We start from the raw sequence: 18829 nt of genomic DNA on the forward strand, positions 1-18829 counted from the left end.
CATGACAAGAGCCTAAGTCTACTTTTTTCTTCCAATATAAACAAGACAAAACACTTTAGTAGGGTAGGTCAAATGTCAGTCAATGCCCTTTTTAATAAATCTGCCTTTATGATTTCAGAGGGCCTCAGTTTCTGAACCCATAAGGGTTTAGATGTAGTCTGCTGGGCTAGGGGCATCTAAGGCTTGATTCAATGGTACAGTACAACGGTCAGAGAGGAAGTGGTATTTATGCCTCTACTGAACTGACAATGTCTTTAAACTATTTGTTATCAGGATAAAAGTTTTGCATCGAAAGGAAAGCTAAAGTTGGCTGGTCACTACATCACCCCAGCTACTTTGGTGTAAGGAGATGTTTCAAACCTCAACTGCTAGCTAAGTTATATTGTCAGTCATTTGATTTCCAAAAGTAAAGAATCAGAGGAGATTAGTTAACATCCAGGGAAATAAGATCAGTATATGCTCCCTCTAAGGGATTCACTCCCATGAATCTGGTCTACAGGAGTGACACCTTGATTATATTAATGAGTATCAGCAATATAAGAGAATCTACTGGCTGCAGAGAACTCCATTTTATTCTTGCACAAGTGCTACAAAGAAATTTCCCAAAGGCATCTGAGTCTTTCAGGGCCTGGATATATAACGATGTAGGAACTCAAGTTTCAAGGGTTGGGCATATTCCTTCAGTTCTTGATGAATTCACTGACTGGCTTAGTTTTCCTTTCCTAATCCAGGATGACTTTAGCATACAAATTAATGTTCCTTCACACATCCTAGTATTACAACCTTAATCTACTCTATTTCTATTATCTATTCTTCTATTCCATATAATTTCTACACATGGAGATGGTCATACTCTTTACCTTAACCCACCTCCCCAAGCAAGTCTTGTTCTAGATCTCTCATTTTCCTTTATCCAATCATAATATTTTATATTTTCATGTCTCCCTAGGCCTTACTCTTCTTAAACTCACTCTTCAATCTTACTGTGACTTCAAAGTCCTCTATCCTTCAGTACTATCCCAGGCCATTACCCCTGCTCTAACTAGTCTCTCTTCCGTTCCCTATGTCAACCTCTTGGTGAACTAGCTCAACTCTATACTTGAATTTCTTGCCCCCTTGCAATAATGCCAAATCCCAAACCTAGATTACTCTCCACATCCTTAGCTAATATAATGTGCTGATGAACAAAGCTAAAAGATATCATAAAACTGTGGTGACTAGATCCACTACAAATCTGTCACCTAACCTTGATTTAGCCCTCACTATGAACAAGACAAATGTTATATTCATCCATTCTCCACAGGGGTGTTCTAAACCTTCTCATTTCTTCTTGCCAGTGTGTCTCTTCAATCCCCACTGAATACTCAGTGGGCAATTTCATCAGCTCCTTTAAGTTTAATTATCTTCTCTACCAGATCTGTATATGCAGTGCAAGTCTCTCCTAAACTCTAGTACCATATTACCTAACTACCTTTGGGATTTATATAGACAGCCATCTCAAAATTTAAAAGTCCTACACAACCCACTACCTTTCCACTAATCCTATCTTCAAAACATCTTTATTACTAATTGTCAAGGGTATCACTATCTTTCTATTCACCCAGGTGTGGAATCGTAGTGTTTTCTTGAACTTCCCTCTCTTACTCAACCTATATAATCACTTTTGCCAAATCTTGTGATTCCTTTTCCTCAAAATATCTCTCAAATACATGCTCTTTCTATTTACACAATCACTACCCTCATTCAGACCCCCATTACCTCTTGCCTGGAACTACAACAGTTTTCTAATTGTATTCCCTGACTCAAATCTCTCCCCATCCTGAAACAGATGCCACAGCTATTTTCCCAAAGCATAGATATGACCATGTCACAAATATCCTACTCCTTGATCTCCCCACTCAATGAATTCCCATGGCTCCCTGTCTACCCTAAGATCAAATATAAATTTCTCTGTTTAGAATTTAAAACTCTTCAGAAATTTTTCTCTCCTGGCCTTTCCAGTCTCATTACACTTCATGACCCTCCATAACCTCTATGGTTCAGTCATAATAGCTTACTTTTTGCTTCTTACATCTTAGAGACTTTGTACTGTCTGTCTGTCCTGTGTTTGGAAAGCTTTTTTTCCTAATCTGTTTCTAGAATTCCTGGATTCCTTAAAATGTAACTGACATCTCCAGGGGTCCTTCTTAGTCTTTCTAGCTGCCAGTCCTCTTCCCTCTAAGGCCATTTATTTTCCATCTAATCTGTAATCATCTAGTTTGCACCAATTTATGTATAGTTTATCACACCAATTAGAATGTAATATCCTTGAGAACAGAGAATGTTTGTTTTTTTCTTTGTATAAACACAGCAAGCATTTAATAAATGCTTGTTGATTGATTTTGCTGATTGACCCTAAGAAAGGTCTGAGGTCCTGTGAAAATGGATTTTACTCATTTTCCCACTATATACAGAACCAAGACATTATTGAAATAAATAGTTAGCTGAGAAGTGTCCATACAGTTCAAAGTACAGAAATAACTACTTTGTAACATATTAAATCCATTTGCCTGGAGATAAAACATGACTAGGCCTAAGATTCACAGTCTCCTGGAATGTCTGGTGGCCAAGTGGCAAGAGGCCATGGAGTAGACCATGAAGTGGGGCCAATATAACTGAAGCAGAGGCAGCAGATTCCTGAAACAAGCGTCAACCTGGGTAAATTGATGAATGAGAACTGCTAGGGTGTCCATAAATTGTAAGGACTATTTTTTTTTTTTTGGCAGGGCAATGGGGATTAAGTGACTTGCCCAGGGTCACACAGCTAGTGTCAAGTGTCTGAGGCTAGAACTCAGGTCCTCCTGAATTCAGGACTGGTGCTTTATCCACTGTGCCACCTAGCTGCTCCTAGGACTAATTCTTAATGGATAGCCTGAGTGAGCACTTTTAAGAAATGCTCAGTAAGGATGGGCTGAGAGGAATTCTGAGCCAGGACACTAAAGAAATATTTTATTCTCATTCCCATCACCAACCCCAGTAAGTGTATGTGATAAACCTTGTTGTTAGCACCATTCCATAAGAAGGCAGTCTACAAAAGGGGCCTCCATTTCCTTTCCCCTCACTCTCATCTTAACTTTCTATGGTCTGTCTTTTGACTACATCATTCAACTGAAACTACCTCCAAAATTAGTGGTGATCCCCTAATTGCCAAAATCTAATGGCTTCTTCTCAATTCTTATCCTTCTTGACCTCCCTACAGCCTTTGACACTGCCAATCAATCACCTTCTTCTCCTTAATACTCTCTTTTCTGTAGATTTCCAATGACATTACTCTCTCCTGATTTTCCTGCTACCTCTCTGACTGCTCCTTCTTAATATTATTTGCTAGATCTTCACCCAGGTCAGTCACTAGCTTGCTTTTTCCTGAGCCATTTTCCCCCCTTTTGTACTGTTTCCATTGCTGATTTCATCAGTTCCCATAAAATCAATTATAACGTAATTATAACTTATCTAGATGTAACTCCTCCACTGACCTACATATTCAATAGAGGGTCTCTGATTTTTTTTTTTCTCTTCCCCAACCCCCATATCTAATCTGTTGCTAATGCCTGTTGATTTCACCTCTGTAGCATCTTTTGCATATGCCCCTTTCTCTCCCACACTGCCATCACTCTTGTGAAGGCCTTCAGCCCTTCATTTCTGGAATATTGGTCCTCACATCTGCTGGTTGGTCTGCCTGCCACAAGTCGCTTCTTCCTCCAGTCCATCTTTCAATCAGCTATCAAAGTGAGCTTCTTAAAATGAAAGGCTTACCATGTCATACTGACATTCTAATCCCTTCATAACCAGCTCCCTCTTTTCTCACCTTTCCAGTCTTTTTACACTTTACACAACTTCACAGACTCATCAACATTCCATCTCCTGAATCCAGGAAGTTTCACTGCTTGTCCTTCATGGAATGCTCTCTCCCCTCACTTCCACATCTTGGCTTCTCTGGCTTCCTTTATGTCCTTGCTATAACCCTATCTAAAAAAACCTTCCTAATCCCTCTTAACGTTAATGCCTTCTCTTGGCTGCTTTTTTTTCTAATTTATCTAGTGCACAGTTCATTTGTACATAGTTATTCCCAGTCAGTCAATAAGCATTTATTAAGTGCTTACTACGTGTTAGGCACTGTATGCTAAGGTCTGGCCATTAGACTGTGAATTCTTTCCAAGTAGGGATTTTTACCTTACTTTGTATCTGCAGTGCTTAGCACAGTACCTGGCATATGGTCATGGAGGGCCTGACTGAGTTTCTGAATGAAAGCTTACCAGCACTGAAGAGATTCAAATAGATCCTAGATAATTACTTATCAGAAATGTTGTAGAAGAGGTTCTTTTTGGGAATAAGTTAGACATTCAACAGGGGAATCTCTAAAGACTTTTCTAACTGGTTACGCTTGGTTAAATACAAGTTCACTCAGTAGATGGCAGATTCCAACAACTGTGAGGCTACAAAAAAGCAAAGCTGACACAGTCTGTCCACAATTTCTGTGGATGTATATCCACAAACAATTTGCTTTTGGCTACAATCCTAGGAAATTCAGTACACTAATTTGAAACTTTTCAGGTGGCCTTACTACATAATGGATCAAGAATGACTGAGTGGTTTCTACCTGCTTCCATATCCATTTTTATTACTCTTATAGGAAGGAGGACACATCCCATCAAGAATGTTAGCTTAATGGTAATCTCTTTCTACATGGAATTAATTGTACTACCTTCATTTCCTTTACTATTTAGTTAATTGCAGAAATAATAAGCCAACAGTAATATAATTTAAGCTACCATGACATTTGATTATTTTTCATCTATAATTTTTATCAAGAACACTTAGTTACATATGTGACTTGTATATTTAAATGAGACTAAAAAGCATAAATACTCACCATCGTTTGGTTTCTTGATCTTTCTTCTTGTAATTGTCTAATTTTTTCATTCCTTTCACATTCTGCTGTTTTAAGGTGTCTTCAGTCTCCCAAGTGTTATGGATATGGGACCATCCTTTCCATTTAATTAAATACTGGATCTCTCCAGGTTCCTTGGTTTTTTCATATCCAGCATTGGGGTCACCATCTGCTTCAACTGCATAGATGGTTGTTGTAGCACCAGTTGCTGAAAATAAAAATAACAAAGTTAGTTTTCTTAATATTTTTATCATGTTATGAAGTATATTGTTACCCCATGTAGGTAAGTACATGTGTATATGCACAAATGAGAACATATCAATATAAGGGCTAAATAAACCTCTCATGGTTTAAGAAGGCTGTTTTGGATTCAAATGAAGAATTCAGTAGATACTTTATTTTTTAAAATTTACTTCCTTATTTACAAAAACACTTCTTTAAATATTTAAGTAGGGAAATTATATCAATAACACAGAATCAAAATAAATGATGTAAACAACCTGAGAAAACAATTTTAAACTTTTATAGCACATATATTTATATCAAGGTGATAACAGACATTAATAAGTATGCAGTAAGTGATGTATAGCAAAAGGCAATTGCCATTTTCCAAGGATCAACTAGAATGTGACTTTTCAGTGATTATTCAAACTTTTTAGACCATTTCAAATGACAGTTATAAAATTTAACAAAGCCCAAAATTACAATAAAAGAATTTTTCAACTTAACTGACAGATACCAAAAAGTGCTTTTAGAGTTTTGCTTTAATATATCTGAACTCAATTTTTTTTCTGCTTTTAATATGAACAAAAGAGAAGTTTTAAAGCTATGTCTAGGATAAAAATAATATTGATATCTTACAATTACACAGCAAAAAAAAAACCCAATAAACCAAATCTTGGAAAAATTCAAAGGAAAGAAATCTCAATGTTGAAATTACCACTGCCTTCTTGACCACATTTCATAACTACTAGAAATTCAAGTAACTTCATAATTTTAAAACTTTTAATTAATCTCAACATATGAGGTAGAGAGTGATAGTACAAAGAGGCAAATAACAAACCATTAAATAGTAAGGACAGGAAGATATTATCAATATATTAGGATAATATTATCAATGTTGTTTCAACTATAGAATGTGAAAAATATAGTGAATTATTCATCGGAGTAAAATGAAATCCAACAAAACAAGATTCGAATTGTTCCTCCTTATAGTCTGTATTAAAGTTGAGTTAATAAATAAAAATACCTCCTTTTCTTCCAATCCTACTGTCCATAAACCTTTCTATTGTTTCAAATTCATCTTCTTCAGGTTGAGGAACATCTTCGCCACAAACCTCCAATAAATCATCTGAATCTGTTTTCATTTCTTCATCTTCCTTATAACTAACATTGACAGTTGCCTGGCGACGAGAACCTCTTTTATCATAATCATCATCATCTTCTTCAGAGGAATCAATTTGTCTCTTCTTCTGTCCAGAGACCTTCTTTCCATTTTTTGCTTTAGTTCTATGAAAGAAAAAAATAAAATGCAGGTGCTTTAAAGGACTGTATAATAGTGGTTTACCTAAAAGGTAGCATGGCACAGAGGAATATGGGTAGGCCTTAGAATTAGGAAACTTGTGTTCAAATTCTGTCCCTGAGACATACTTTCTATATGACTATGCAACTAAAATAGTTAAAGGAGTTGGTAATTTGCTCCCACTGGATAGTTTCCACACCAGGAGTTCCCTCCATCAATGAAATCAAAGGTCCAGAACAATAAAAGGAAACAACAAAAGGCTTAACACTAAGTGTAAAATATCTATGTACAGAGAGATTACTATCCATGACAAATGAAGTTTCTTAATATTGTATCAAATTAGATAATGTTTTTTTACCTGATTTGAGGTTTCCTGCTTTTGACTTTATTTTTTGGCTCATAATCTGATTCACTTTCATCACAACTGCTTTTTTCTCTTTCTTCTTCTGATTCAGAATCTGAACCCGTCTGGGAGGGAGATCCTGACCCTGACATCTGCCAATCTTCACTGCATACATTAAAGGAATAATCAGTGTTAGTGTTCAGATTTTTAAATGGCCATATGCATGTTACTATCTGGCATAAACTATTTTCTATATTTCAATAAATCTTATAATGAAGGAAACTTTTTTTAAAAATGAAGCATAAAAGATACAAAGCTTATAAAATTAGCAAAACAGCAAGTTAGTTGATATATAAAATGCAACTATTTCCAATCTAACTAGGATTAGAAATAATTTTCATCCAGAAATTCTAACATTCAATTTAATTCTGCCTACATCTGTACATTATGCAAGGCACTGGGGATATAAAACCAGATATTATATAAACACTGCTTCTCAAGGAGCTTATAACCTAAGCTCCTGTAGGTAATATTTTTCCTAAATTTCCCAAACAATTTTATGTTGAATAAGGCAAAAACTGCATTTGTATCAATTATTTATTTTTATTTACTAACCTAAGAACATATTTTGATTTTCTTAACTATGAACAAAATATATGTAATATGGCAGATTACTGTGAGTTTTTTCCTAACTTAATTTGGAATTTGAATATTTTGGATTTCCCTGATTTGGCAATTTAATGATGATATGTAAGTTAGATTTAAAGTTAATATATGTTAATGCTGCTTTACAGAGTAAAATATATTTCTACTAAATACAGAGGCAGATAAGCTTTAAAAAAATCAATGAAGCATATATGTCAAGATACTGGTGGTTCTACTAAATTCTAGGAAATGTCATGATCACAGTTTCTTAAGTCTCTTTTTAATTCTGCATTTACTAGTTATCTCCCCTATTAAGTAAGTGATATATTAAGGAATCTTGGAAATGATCTTTAGGTTAACTCGGATATCACTCAACACATATGCTACTTTCAGCATGTATTACCGTAGGAAAAAAAGGCATTATTTGTCAATAACTATTCACCTTCTCCTCTAACATTTTTCAAGTTACTATTACTCTTCATATTAACTCAAGTAAACCATTAAGAAACTCACTTAGAAAAGCAGCACATCACTACATATTTAAAAATAACTGACCCCTAAGTACTCTTCTAGCCCTGAGTATTATGATCAGCAAACTAAATTATCAAATTTATATGCTTTTTCATATACATTTGTGAACATGCTATGTTTGTATGCTAAAAACCTGAAATGCTTATCATTTTCTTAACAAGTTACACATAGCTTCTCACTTGAAAATAAATTGTCATTATTTTTTAAGGGAAAGGAAGAAGAGAAGGAAAAGGAATAAGCTTTTAGTATATATTACGTTCAGGCACTATACTCCATGCTTTACAAGTATTTTTTCATTTGATACTCACAACAACCCTAAAAGGTAAGTGCTGTTACAGTTGAAAAAAACTAAACAGAGATTAAGTGACTTCCCTAGGATCAAACAGCTTTATTAAGTGTCTGAGGCTGCATTTGAACTCAGGTTTTCCTGATTACAGACCCAGCACTCTATCTACTGAGCTACATACCTATCCCAGCTAGAGGCAAAAGTCAGCACATTTCTCTAGTCATGAGTGCCCTACTTTGAGAGCAAAAGTCAGTAAGCTCTCTAGTCATGGGTATAATGAAGTAACAAAAATGACTCACTGATATTACTATTTTCCACTGATAGGCCAAAAGTGTGTGTTGTAAGAAAAAAAGAAAGGTAAAAAGGAAAGGAAAAGAACAAAAAAGAGCTATAGAAAGAAGTGAATATGATAATATGTAGCAAACGATCAAAAATATGTTAAGTAATACTCTATGCTGCAAGCCATCTAACTGTTCTAGAGCTTCTTGCTTTTAACTGATAGCAGCTTAGGAAAACAATGCTGTGTAAGTGGGACAACTTAAAATAACTACCATTGTACTTCAAATGACCACCTACTGCCAACAGACTGAAACTACAATACAGCTCCATTTTCTCCACAGATAAATTGAGTAATCATGTCTTAATGACATGACATACCCTTATCATCTTTGTGAGGCAGTGTAGTGTGGTGAAAAGGGATGCTGTTGTACATATAGTTATCTTCAAGTATCTGAAAGGCATATGGAAAAGCATATGTTATGTTTCTTAAGATTAGATTTGCTCTGCTTTGCCCCAGAGGTTAAAATCAGGAAGAAAAGGTATAAATCCTAATGGGGCAAATTTAGCTTGATGTACAAGGAAAAACTTTCTAACATTTAGAGTTAGCCATAGAGAAAATGGGCCACCTTCATAGGTAGTGGGACCCTCTTCACTAAAAGTCCTCAAGCAAAGATTTAATAAAAACTTCCTGGCTCTTGTTCAGGTATGCGTCATACTAAATGGCTCTAAAAGTTTCTTCCAATTTTATTATTCTATATAAATAAATTTCCACTATTATTATCACTGCTGTTAAGCAATATTTCTTAAACTGTAAGTAGAGACTCACAGAAGATTGTTAGGAAATTCTGAAGGGGCTCCAGAGATCAGGAAGTTAGTTATCCAAACAGATGAACAGAAAGGAGTAAACCTTGATGTCATCTAGATAACACTCTTTTCCCTCTAGTTATTAAGATTCCTAGGATAGTATGACCAAAAAAATGAATGCATAACTGTTACTAGTTTGAAGGGAGAGAAGGATAAGATGGAGAGGGTTAAAGAAAGAAACCCTCAGAGGCAGTCATGGGAGAAAATAATATAAGAAATAATAATTGCTTAAATAAAGTTAGTAACAGGGGCAGCTAGGTGGCACAGTGGATAGAGTACTGGCCCTGGATTCAGGAGGACCCGAGTTCAAATCTGGCCTTGGACACTTAACACTAGCTGTGTGACCCTGGGCAAGTCACTTAACCCCAATTGCCTCACACACACCCCCTCCCGGGAAAAAAATTAAGTTAGTAACTACTAATATGAATCAGACTATTACACACACACACCCCTTGTGTGAATACTACTATAATTTGAATTTGCTAGGTGTAAAGTTAAATATAGTTGTGTTGATTAAAAAGACATCCTACTCTTTATGTTTTTTCCTCTTGACCTCACTGGATGACTCATCTTCAGAATCTTCACTGCTAGAGGAATCCTACAAAGAGAAAAATAAATATTCAAACATAAAATTAAGTTCTAATGATAATTCTAATTCTAAATGTCTAATGTAATGATAGAAGTTTTAAAAGTGATGATGGATTCCAGAATTAAAGTTTAACATGTTGTCATATATTTAGTTCCGAGTCATACATAATATGTTTAAAACGCCCCTGAAATTATAATTATAAAAGTTTTGAATCTCTATATTTCAAAAAAAAGCTTTTTTCCTTTTCCTCTGTACTACTTTATTCCTCCCATAAAATAGCAGAACTATCTCCCATTTTTATTAACTGAAGTAATATTAAAAATTTAAGCTATCAGTTCAAAATAAGGCATATAATTTTAGTTTTCCATACAAACGTGTAATTTTGTTGAAACTACTGGTGGTCCCCCTCTTGGCCACTTGCTAGTAGTAACATATTCACTGTGGGGATCTCACATATGAACAAGCCAAACACCTAACACTACTTTTTCCTCCCCCATTAGAGTTCACTAACTACATATTACCAAAAATCTTCATACAAGCCTTTAAAAATAAGTTAAATAGTTTAACAATTGGATGCTGCACCTCTGTCAGGTCCTTACCCCTCTTCTGGGTTAATCTGAATTTTAAAATATCAGCTGAACAGGGTGGGGAAAATACTTATGGCCTTCAGTAACTCAGATGATTTCTCTACTCCAGTAATAAAAAGAATTTCTAAAAGGTGTTAGCTCAGTTTTCTCTGGCAAATTTTAATTTAGCAAACTGTTCAGAGAATCATATTAATGAAAAGGGTAAACAGCTCACTTTTTGATATCTGGTAATTTTCCTGACATAAATTATCTACTTAATTAACTATTTTAATAATTGGCTTTCATTGTTATAAAAGAATTAGTATCTCTATCAAGCGAGCTATTCCTCAAAACTAAGCCTAAATGAAAACCAAAATAGATATATAATATGTATGGATACATACAGATGTATATGTATATATAGGTATAAAAATGTGTAGGCACTCTGAGAGAAGAAGGGTGATCTAAAGCAATTCTAAAAATTATTGAACATTTAATTCTAGAAGAGATAAATAAGTAGAAAACAAGCATTCTTATGCAACCTTTGGATTTCAATCATGCTGATTTAATAAATTAGCATTACAGACTCATTTATTAAAAACTAGGAATGTGGGCTTGTGTCAAAGCAACCAAATGAGAAATTCAGAATTTTTTGATGAAATACAAACTACTTAATTATCAAAAAGGTATTATTTTCCAGAAATGTTTAAGTGCACTGCTAGTTTTAAAGATTAAAGTTAAATTGGTTTGCAAGAAACATTTTGTTTTTACCCTCTTCCCTAGTTTAAAGCAGGGCTTCTTAAACTTTTATACTTGCAACCCCTTTTTACCTGAGAATTTCACCTGAGCATAGAGGCATATAAAATAGATATACTTAACTTTTACTATTGCCAAATATTTCACAATCCCCACATTCAGTTAAATGACCCACAGTTTAAGAAGTTTTGCTTTAGAGTAGAAATTTGTGCCTTAAAAGCTTATCTGAATTTTCTGAAATAACTGCTGTGGAACCTGGAATTCCACTTCCTTATGAATTCCCAACTGAAGGCAGAAAAGTGATAACATGTTAAGCCATAGTCAATTTAATTTTATAATTGAATGAGTTGAAAATGAGCATATACAATTTTTTTAGCATTCCTTCTCTGCTAGTAACCAAATAGGCTTTATGTAAGGAAGCTGCATGTATGCTAAACTTAAAACTTTGTACTATATTGCTAAAGTTTCTATTATTTTTATTGCATATATATTATAATATTTGATCATAGGATCAGTGATTTAGAGCTGAAGGGACTTTAGAGATCCATCTAGTTCAGTTTCTTCATTTCACTAATGAGAAAACTGAGATCCAGCAAAATTAAATGATTTTGCCAAATCTAAGTCACACAGTTAGTAAATAGCACAGGAGGGATTAAAACTCTAAACATGGTATTCTTTTTAAACGACACCAAAATGACTCAAAATTTGGGTTAAGTATTTAGTGAAGGAATCAAATTTACAAAACTGTTCATTCTGTTTCTCAAATGTAGTCCAGGTCCAGAAGGCAACATCATCTCTTTGATAGCCAATCAATGTCCTGAGTATGTTCTGTAAATCATAGTCCAGGCTTCTTGAATTTAAATTCAAAAGAGTATATAAATCATCCTCGAGCAAATATATGACCAATACTTTAGAAGGCAGTTATCTCCTCTAACTAGTCTTTCAAAATATATACACTTTCCTAATAGTTTGACTGATCATGTCAAATTATAAAATATTGTCTTATAAAAGTTCACCTCTTCTGATCCACTATTGGAAGAAGTTTGTTGTTGTTGTTGTTGCTGCTGCTGCTTTCTAAGCATTGCAGATCTTTGGACAGCCAGAATACTAGGGTTTGATTTCCAAAACTAAAGAGAAAAATATTAAATAACAAAGCATTAAAAGTTTGCATAATTAATAAACAAATCTATATGAAAATCAGGGGAATGAGTACAAACATTTTTACTCATAGATTTCACTGCTCTAAATACTTAGTCTATTTCAGAACATGAACATGACAGGTACAGGACGGTTTCTCAAAATGCACTATAATTATAGAAGCAAACAAACTTTTAATAGTATTTGTAAAAATATTGATAGTATATTGTCAAAAATCGAAATAATGACTAGCTGTGTGACCCTGGGCAAGTCACTTAACCCCAACTGCCTCACTAAAAAAAAAAATAGAAATAATGTATTATCGAGAAATAAACTGATATAATAGATGTGTTGAATAAACAATATAATACTGTTTAAGAGGAAACATCTAAACATTCCAGCTTGTTTTGATCAAAAAGCATTATGCTAAGTATCTCTAGAGAAACTTGAGTTTGCTTAGATTTTCCTGCTATTGGTATTAAAGAATATAAATACAGAAATAATCATTTTTAGGCAGAACGATTAGATGACCTTACAAAATAGTTTCTAATCTTTAATCATTAAGAATGAATTAATGAACTGAGTTTCAGAAGAAAAGGAACAGTTATGTTTTGTTTCTTATATATGCAAGACCTGTGTCCCCTTATTTGCAATGCATGTAAGGTGCTTTATTTTAGCCACTTGTCATTTTTTTGCTGCCAAAAATAATTCCTAAATCCATAGTCAAAATATTTGGGGAAAGGCAGGGGTTAAATGAAAATTTAGTATTTTTAAAAATTTTATATTTTGTTTTGTTTTGCTTTTTTTTGCGGGGCAATGAGGGTTAAGTGACTTGCCCACTGTGACACAGCTAGTGTCAAGTGTCTGAGGCCGGCTTTGAACAAAGTCCTCCTGAATCCAGGGCCGGTGCTCTATCCACTGCACCACCTAGCTGTCTCTCATTTTATATATAGAGAGATTTTTTTTGTTTGTTTTGGGTTTTTTTGCAGGCAATGGGGGTTAAGTGACTTGCCCAGGGTCACACAGCTAGCAAGTGTAAAGTGTCTGAAGCCGGATCTGAACTCAGGTACTCCCGAATCCAGGGCCAGTGCTCTAACCACTGCGCCATCTAGCTGCCCCATTTTATATATTTTTAAAAGCAAAATAAACCTTTTTAAAAAGTCTAAAAATGAACAAAGGGGAAAAAATGTAATAATGTAAGACACATACATTATAATGCTTTGTTTTGTTTTTTACCTCAGAGCTATCAACTTTTGGTGGTTTTGATTGTACTTTCTTTTCTCTAGAAGTATCTGACTCAGAATCAGAGTGACTGCCTGAGTCAGAGCCGGAGTCAGAATCACTGCTGCCTGACTGACTGCTGCTCCCATCACTACTGCTTCCAGAGCTTGATCCAGAACCAGAACCAGAGGCCGATCCAGAATCATCATCCGACTGGCTGTAATTTTAAGTTAAACAGTTTCTATTAATTTTAAACCATTCACCAGAACACAATTCAATCTTTCTTGAAATGATAATTTGTTAAGCAAACATTTCCTAAAACACCAAATCTCATTTCACAAATGATTGCATTTATGCTAGATGAGGGAACTGAAGCATAATAATTCAATAATTTTCCCAGGATAGCAATTTGGTCAACTGCTAATGACCCCCACTGACAACTTGGAAAAAACTCAAACATCTTAATAATGATAATATTTCAAGAATCATCTTCCAATTATATTACAAATTGGTAAGTAGTGTTACAAAACTGATAAGACAAAAAATGTGTCACCTTGAAGCCAAACTGATGAGGATCCTCTTTGAACTCAGGAAGGCTGGTCATCAGTTGACAAAACATACTAAAAGTCTTTCTTGCTTAATAAAACCTTCCAGAGTTGTATTCTATTATAATAGTCTAAAGAACCCAGGGAAACATCCATTCCATGATAGGACATAACTAAGAGAAGGACTAATTTTATAATTAAAAAATTAATTTAAAATTTGAGATTTAAAAATTAAGTATAGTTTTTCAATCTGCAAAAATCTGCCTTCTCTTCACATTGTACCATCCCCTCACTTCCACAAATTGAAAATGAAAGAAAAACCAAGATCCCTGTTACAAATATGTATAGTTAAGTAAAACGCATTTCTGTGTTTTCCATGTCCAAAAAATTATGTTCCTAACTCTATACTCTCAGTGTTCACCTCTCTATGGTGAGCTGGGTAGCACTGTTTCCTTTGTAGTCTTCTGGTATCTTAGTTGGTCATTATACTGACAAGACTTACCAATTTTTAATAAGTAATCTTTGTTTTTATTGTTGTTCACTTGTTTCAGATGTGCTCAACTCCTTGTGACCCCATTTGTGGTTTTCTTAGCAAGGATACTGGAATGGTTTGTCAATTCCTTCTCCACCTCATTTTACGGATAAGGAAACTGAGGCAAACAGGGTTTATATGACTTACCCAGGGTCATACATCTAGTAAGTGTCTGAGGTTGGATCTGAACTCAGGAAGATTGAATCTTTCTGACTCCAGGCCTACCACTCCTTCCTCTGTGCCACCTAGCTACCCTAGTTTGTCTTTACCATATTGTTTTCATGATATAACTTGTTCTCCTGTTTACTTCACTCTGTATCAGTTCATAGAAGTGTTCCTAGGTTTCTCTGAAACTATCTCCATCATCATTTCTTGAAGCAAAATAGTTACTCTATAACATTTATATACCATAAGTTGTTCATAAATTTCCTAATTTATGGGCACTTTATCAGATTCCATTCTTTGCCACTTCAAAAAGAGTTAAAATATTTTTGTATATTCTTTGACTTTGTTTGCCTGGTGATTAATATCCTCCCTCCAATTACTTTGCTTCATTCCCTATTTCTCTGTTGAATGAAATGTATTTTTGTACTAAATTGTGCATATTTTTTCTACCTTTGTCAGTTAAGATAATTTATCTAGCTTCCTTTCCCTTACCCATTTAGTATTTTTCTTGTCCCTTTCCATTTCTTCTTTTAAGACCATCAGTATATAAAAAAATCCCCCCCACTCCCGAATTCTATTTAATTAGACTCCCTTCATGACCCTGATGATAGGATTCAAAGGGGACACATGTATTATCTCCCCATATTTGAATATAAGCAGTTAATCCTTGTTTAATACTTTATTAGTGTTTATCCCTGTTTCCTTTCTATGTTTCTAATAACTCCTATGCTTAAATTTCAAAGCTTCTATACAGCTTTGTTCTTTTCATTGGGAATGCTTGGAAAACATTAATGGTCCAATCCCTCTCATCCCTTAGCATCATACTTTTGTTACATATGTTTTCCTTTGTTGTAAGCCTATATCCTTTGCCTTCAAGAATATAGTATTCCAAACTGTCCACTCGTCTTTTCCCACCTTACTGTACTATGTTGGACTTCATCTTGCCCAAATATCCTGCAAGATCAAGTCAGCCTTAGTCCCCATACATCATCAGTATTCTCTGCTCAGGATCATTCTGACTGAAGGGTAGAGTGAGAAGAACTCCCCCTAAAACCTCCACTTAAAGGAGGACCCCCCCCCCCAGGCCAGAGAACTCCATTTCCCACCTAGCTGTACTACTCTGGACTTCTTCACCAAGCCCTTATTTATCAATATGTTCCCTTCTCCCCATCCTTTCCTTCGCTCCACCTTTTAGACTTCTTTTTGTGTTGTACCCCCTTCATTAGATTGTAAGTTCCTAGGGGGCAGGGACTATCTTTCTTATTCCATATATGTATTCCCCCACCCCCAGCCCACCCCACCACTGTCACTTAGTATAGTGCCTGGAATATGATAATCACTTTTAAATGTACTGATTTGACTTTTATAGTGATGACTGTTTAACTGTGTATAATTCTAACTGTGGCTCCATAGTACTTGGATTCTTTCTGATTTCTTATAGTGTTTTGACTATAATGTTCCTTGGAATTTTCATACTGGGGTTTCTTTCATGAGATGACTGATGAATCCTTTCAATTTCTACTTTGTTTTTAGTTCTGAGACCTCGATAGTTTCCTTTTAAATTCTCTTTAAATATCATGTCTAGGCTCTTTTTTTTTTTTTTTTTTGGAGAAGTTGTTGGGGAGTGGGGTTTTATGGAGTCATCATCAGTTCAAAGATTCCAAATGTGGTTTCCAGTTGCTTTTGTTGTGCAATTAAATTTTTTGACTTTGTTTTTAATATTTCTCGTTGTACAATGGAGTCACTGACTTCTATTTGGTCCATTCTAATTTTCAGGGAGTTTATTACTTCAGCAAGGACTTGTACTTTTTGTGCCAAGATATTTTATTTCCAATGATTTCTTCCATAGCTCCCATTTCTTTTCCATTTTTTTTTCTGACAGAGCTATAATTTTATTTCTAAAACCACTTAAAATTTTTAAAGCCTTTTTTAGCCTCTTCTAGGGATTCTTGTTGAATTTATATCCTAACTGCATTTTACTTTGAAGCTTTTCTTGTAAATAATTTGGAATTGTTCTCTTCTTCTGGGTATATGACTTGAGCATCCATTTTATCATTACAGCTTTTGATAATGTGACTTTTGTTTATTCATTCTTCCAGTCTACTTCCTGATTTTAGACTGGCTAGTGCCAGGCTCTGTGTATGGAGGGAAGGTTTGGGCTTGTCCTGTTGCTGTTTTCTTGAGTACTAGGGAGTATTGTATGGATATAGGACTCTTTTCCTCATTTATAGCCTCTTGCTTGAGCTTCACACAGCATAATCTTGTATATATCCCTTTCTTGGTGTTCGACTTCTCTATTTCCCATTCTCAGCCTGGGCTGGAAAAATGGCTATGACCTTGTTCTTGGGTTTCCCCATAAAGATTTGGTCTGGTGTGTTTTCTAAATCTGTTTGGAGGTTCTTGTTTGTTTGTGGTTCTTTTTATTTGGGGGGTGGGGGCTGGTAGGGTGGGGTATAGAGAGCTTGCTGCACTCAATACTGTAGAGCCACAGTCAGGATCACACAAGATTTAGCAAGTCATCACTAAAAAGAAACAGAAGACTTGGAAAATTATTCTAGAAGGGAAAGGAGCTAGGATTACAACCAAGAATAATCTCTCTAACCTGCTAAAACTGAGCAAAATCCTACAGAGGAAAAAATAGACATTTAATGAAATAGAGGACTTTCAAGTATTCCTAATTAAAAAAAATTAGAATGGAGAAGAAAATTTGAAATTGAAATACAAGACTTAAGAAAAGTATAAAAAGGTAAACATGAGGAAGAAAGCATAAGGGTCCAAACAAAGTTAAACTGTTTACATTTCCATGTAGGAAGATGACACATGTAACCCTTCAAAAAATTATCATCACTAGAGCTCTTAGAGGCTATCTAATTAGATAAAGGGGATAGATATGGTTCTATTATGATCTCAAAAGAAGAATAGATGAGAAAGAGGGATGTACTGGGGGGGCTGAAGGAGAAGGGGGAAAAGGGAAAATTATCTCATCAATTGGACATGCAAGAAAAGTGTACAAAATGGAGGGGATAATTTGGGTTGAGGGGGAACAGACAACACCTCAACCTCACTCTTATCTGAACTAGTTCAAGGAGAGAAGAAATCACATACAGATTTAAAATCGGTATAGAAATTCATCTTACCCAGCAGGGAAGTAGGAGAGAATGTAGTTAAGAGAAGGGACTGAAGGGGAGGGGCAGGCATAATAAGGGGGAAGGTAGATTAAGGAGACAGTGGTCAGAAGCAGAACACATTCTTGAGGAAGGGATAGGGTAAAAAGGTAAAAGATAAATATGAGACTAGGATGGAGGGAAATAATATAGTTAGCATTCATAACTGTGAATGGGATTGGGATGAACGCACCCATAAAACAGAAGAGGAGATCAGAATGGATTAGAAATCAGATTCCAACAATATGTTGTTTACAAGAAACACAGTTGAAACAGAAGATACACGGAGTTAAAATAAGAGGCTGGAGCAGAACCTATTATGCTTCAGCTGAAGTAAAAAAAATGCAGGGATAGCAAACAATCTCAGATAAAACAAAAAGAAGTCTTAATTAAAAGAGATAAACAAGGAAACTACATTTTGCTCAAAGGTACTTTAGACAATTAATTATTATCAATACTGAACATGTATGCACCAAAAGGCATAGCATCCAAATTGTTAAAGGGAAAGTTAAATGAGTTACAAGAAGAAATAAGACAATAAAACTCAACTATAGTGGGAGATCCCATTTTTTTTGTTTTGGTTTTTTTTTAGTGAGGCAATTGGAGTTAAGTGACTTGCCCAGGGTCACACAGCTAGTAAGTGTTAAGTGTCTGAGGCCAGATTTGAACTCAGGTACTCCTGACTCCAGGGCCAATGCTCTATCCACTGCGCCACCTAGCTGCCCCTGGGGAGATCCCATTTTAACTTTCTCAGAAT

The 18829-nt window shown here is 35.0% G+C and overlaps 1 protein-coding gene across 2 annotated transcripts in view; it reads right to left on the reverse strand.

The window, feature by feature from the left end:
* The window catches only part of CHD1 (chromodomain helicase DNA binding protein 1), a 134171-nt gene that overhangs the window by 79230 nt on the left and 36112 nt on the right, over positions 1–18829 (reverse strand). For both annotated transcript variants that reach the window (XM_043967415.1, XM_043967407.1), the window contains exons 3-8: positions 13682–13883; positions 12325–12435; positions 9928–9995; positions 6808–6957; positions 6177–6436; positions 4910–5135 (exon numbers count right to left, since the gene is read on the reverse strand). In XM_043967415.1, the coding sequence (XP_043823350.1) occupies positions 4910–5135; positions 6177–6436; positions 6808–6957; positions 9928–9995; positions 12325–12435; positions 13682–13883 (1017 nt within the window). The remainder of the gene's footprint in view (positions 1–4909; positions 5136–6176; positions 6437–6807; positions 6958–9927; positions 9996–12324; positions 12436–13681; positions 13884–18829) is intronic.

Source organism: Dromiciops gliroides, chromosome 1 (assembly GCF_019393635.1).
Source record: "Dromiciops gliroides isolate mDroGli1 chromosome 1, mDroGli1.pri, whole genome shotgun sequence".
Lineage (NCBI taxonomy): Eukaryota > Metazoa > Chordata > Mammalia > Microbiotheria > Microbiotheriidae > Dromiciops > Dromiciops gliroides.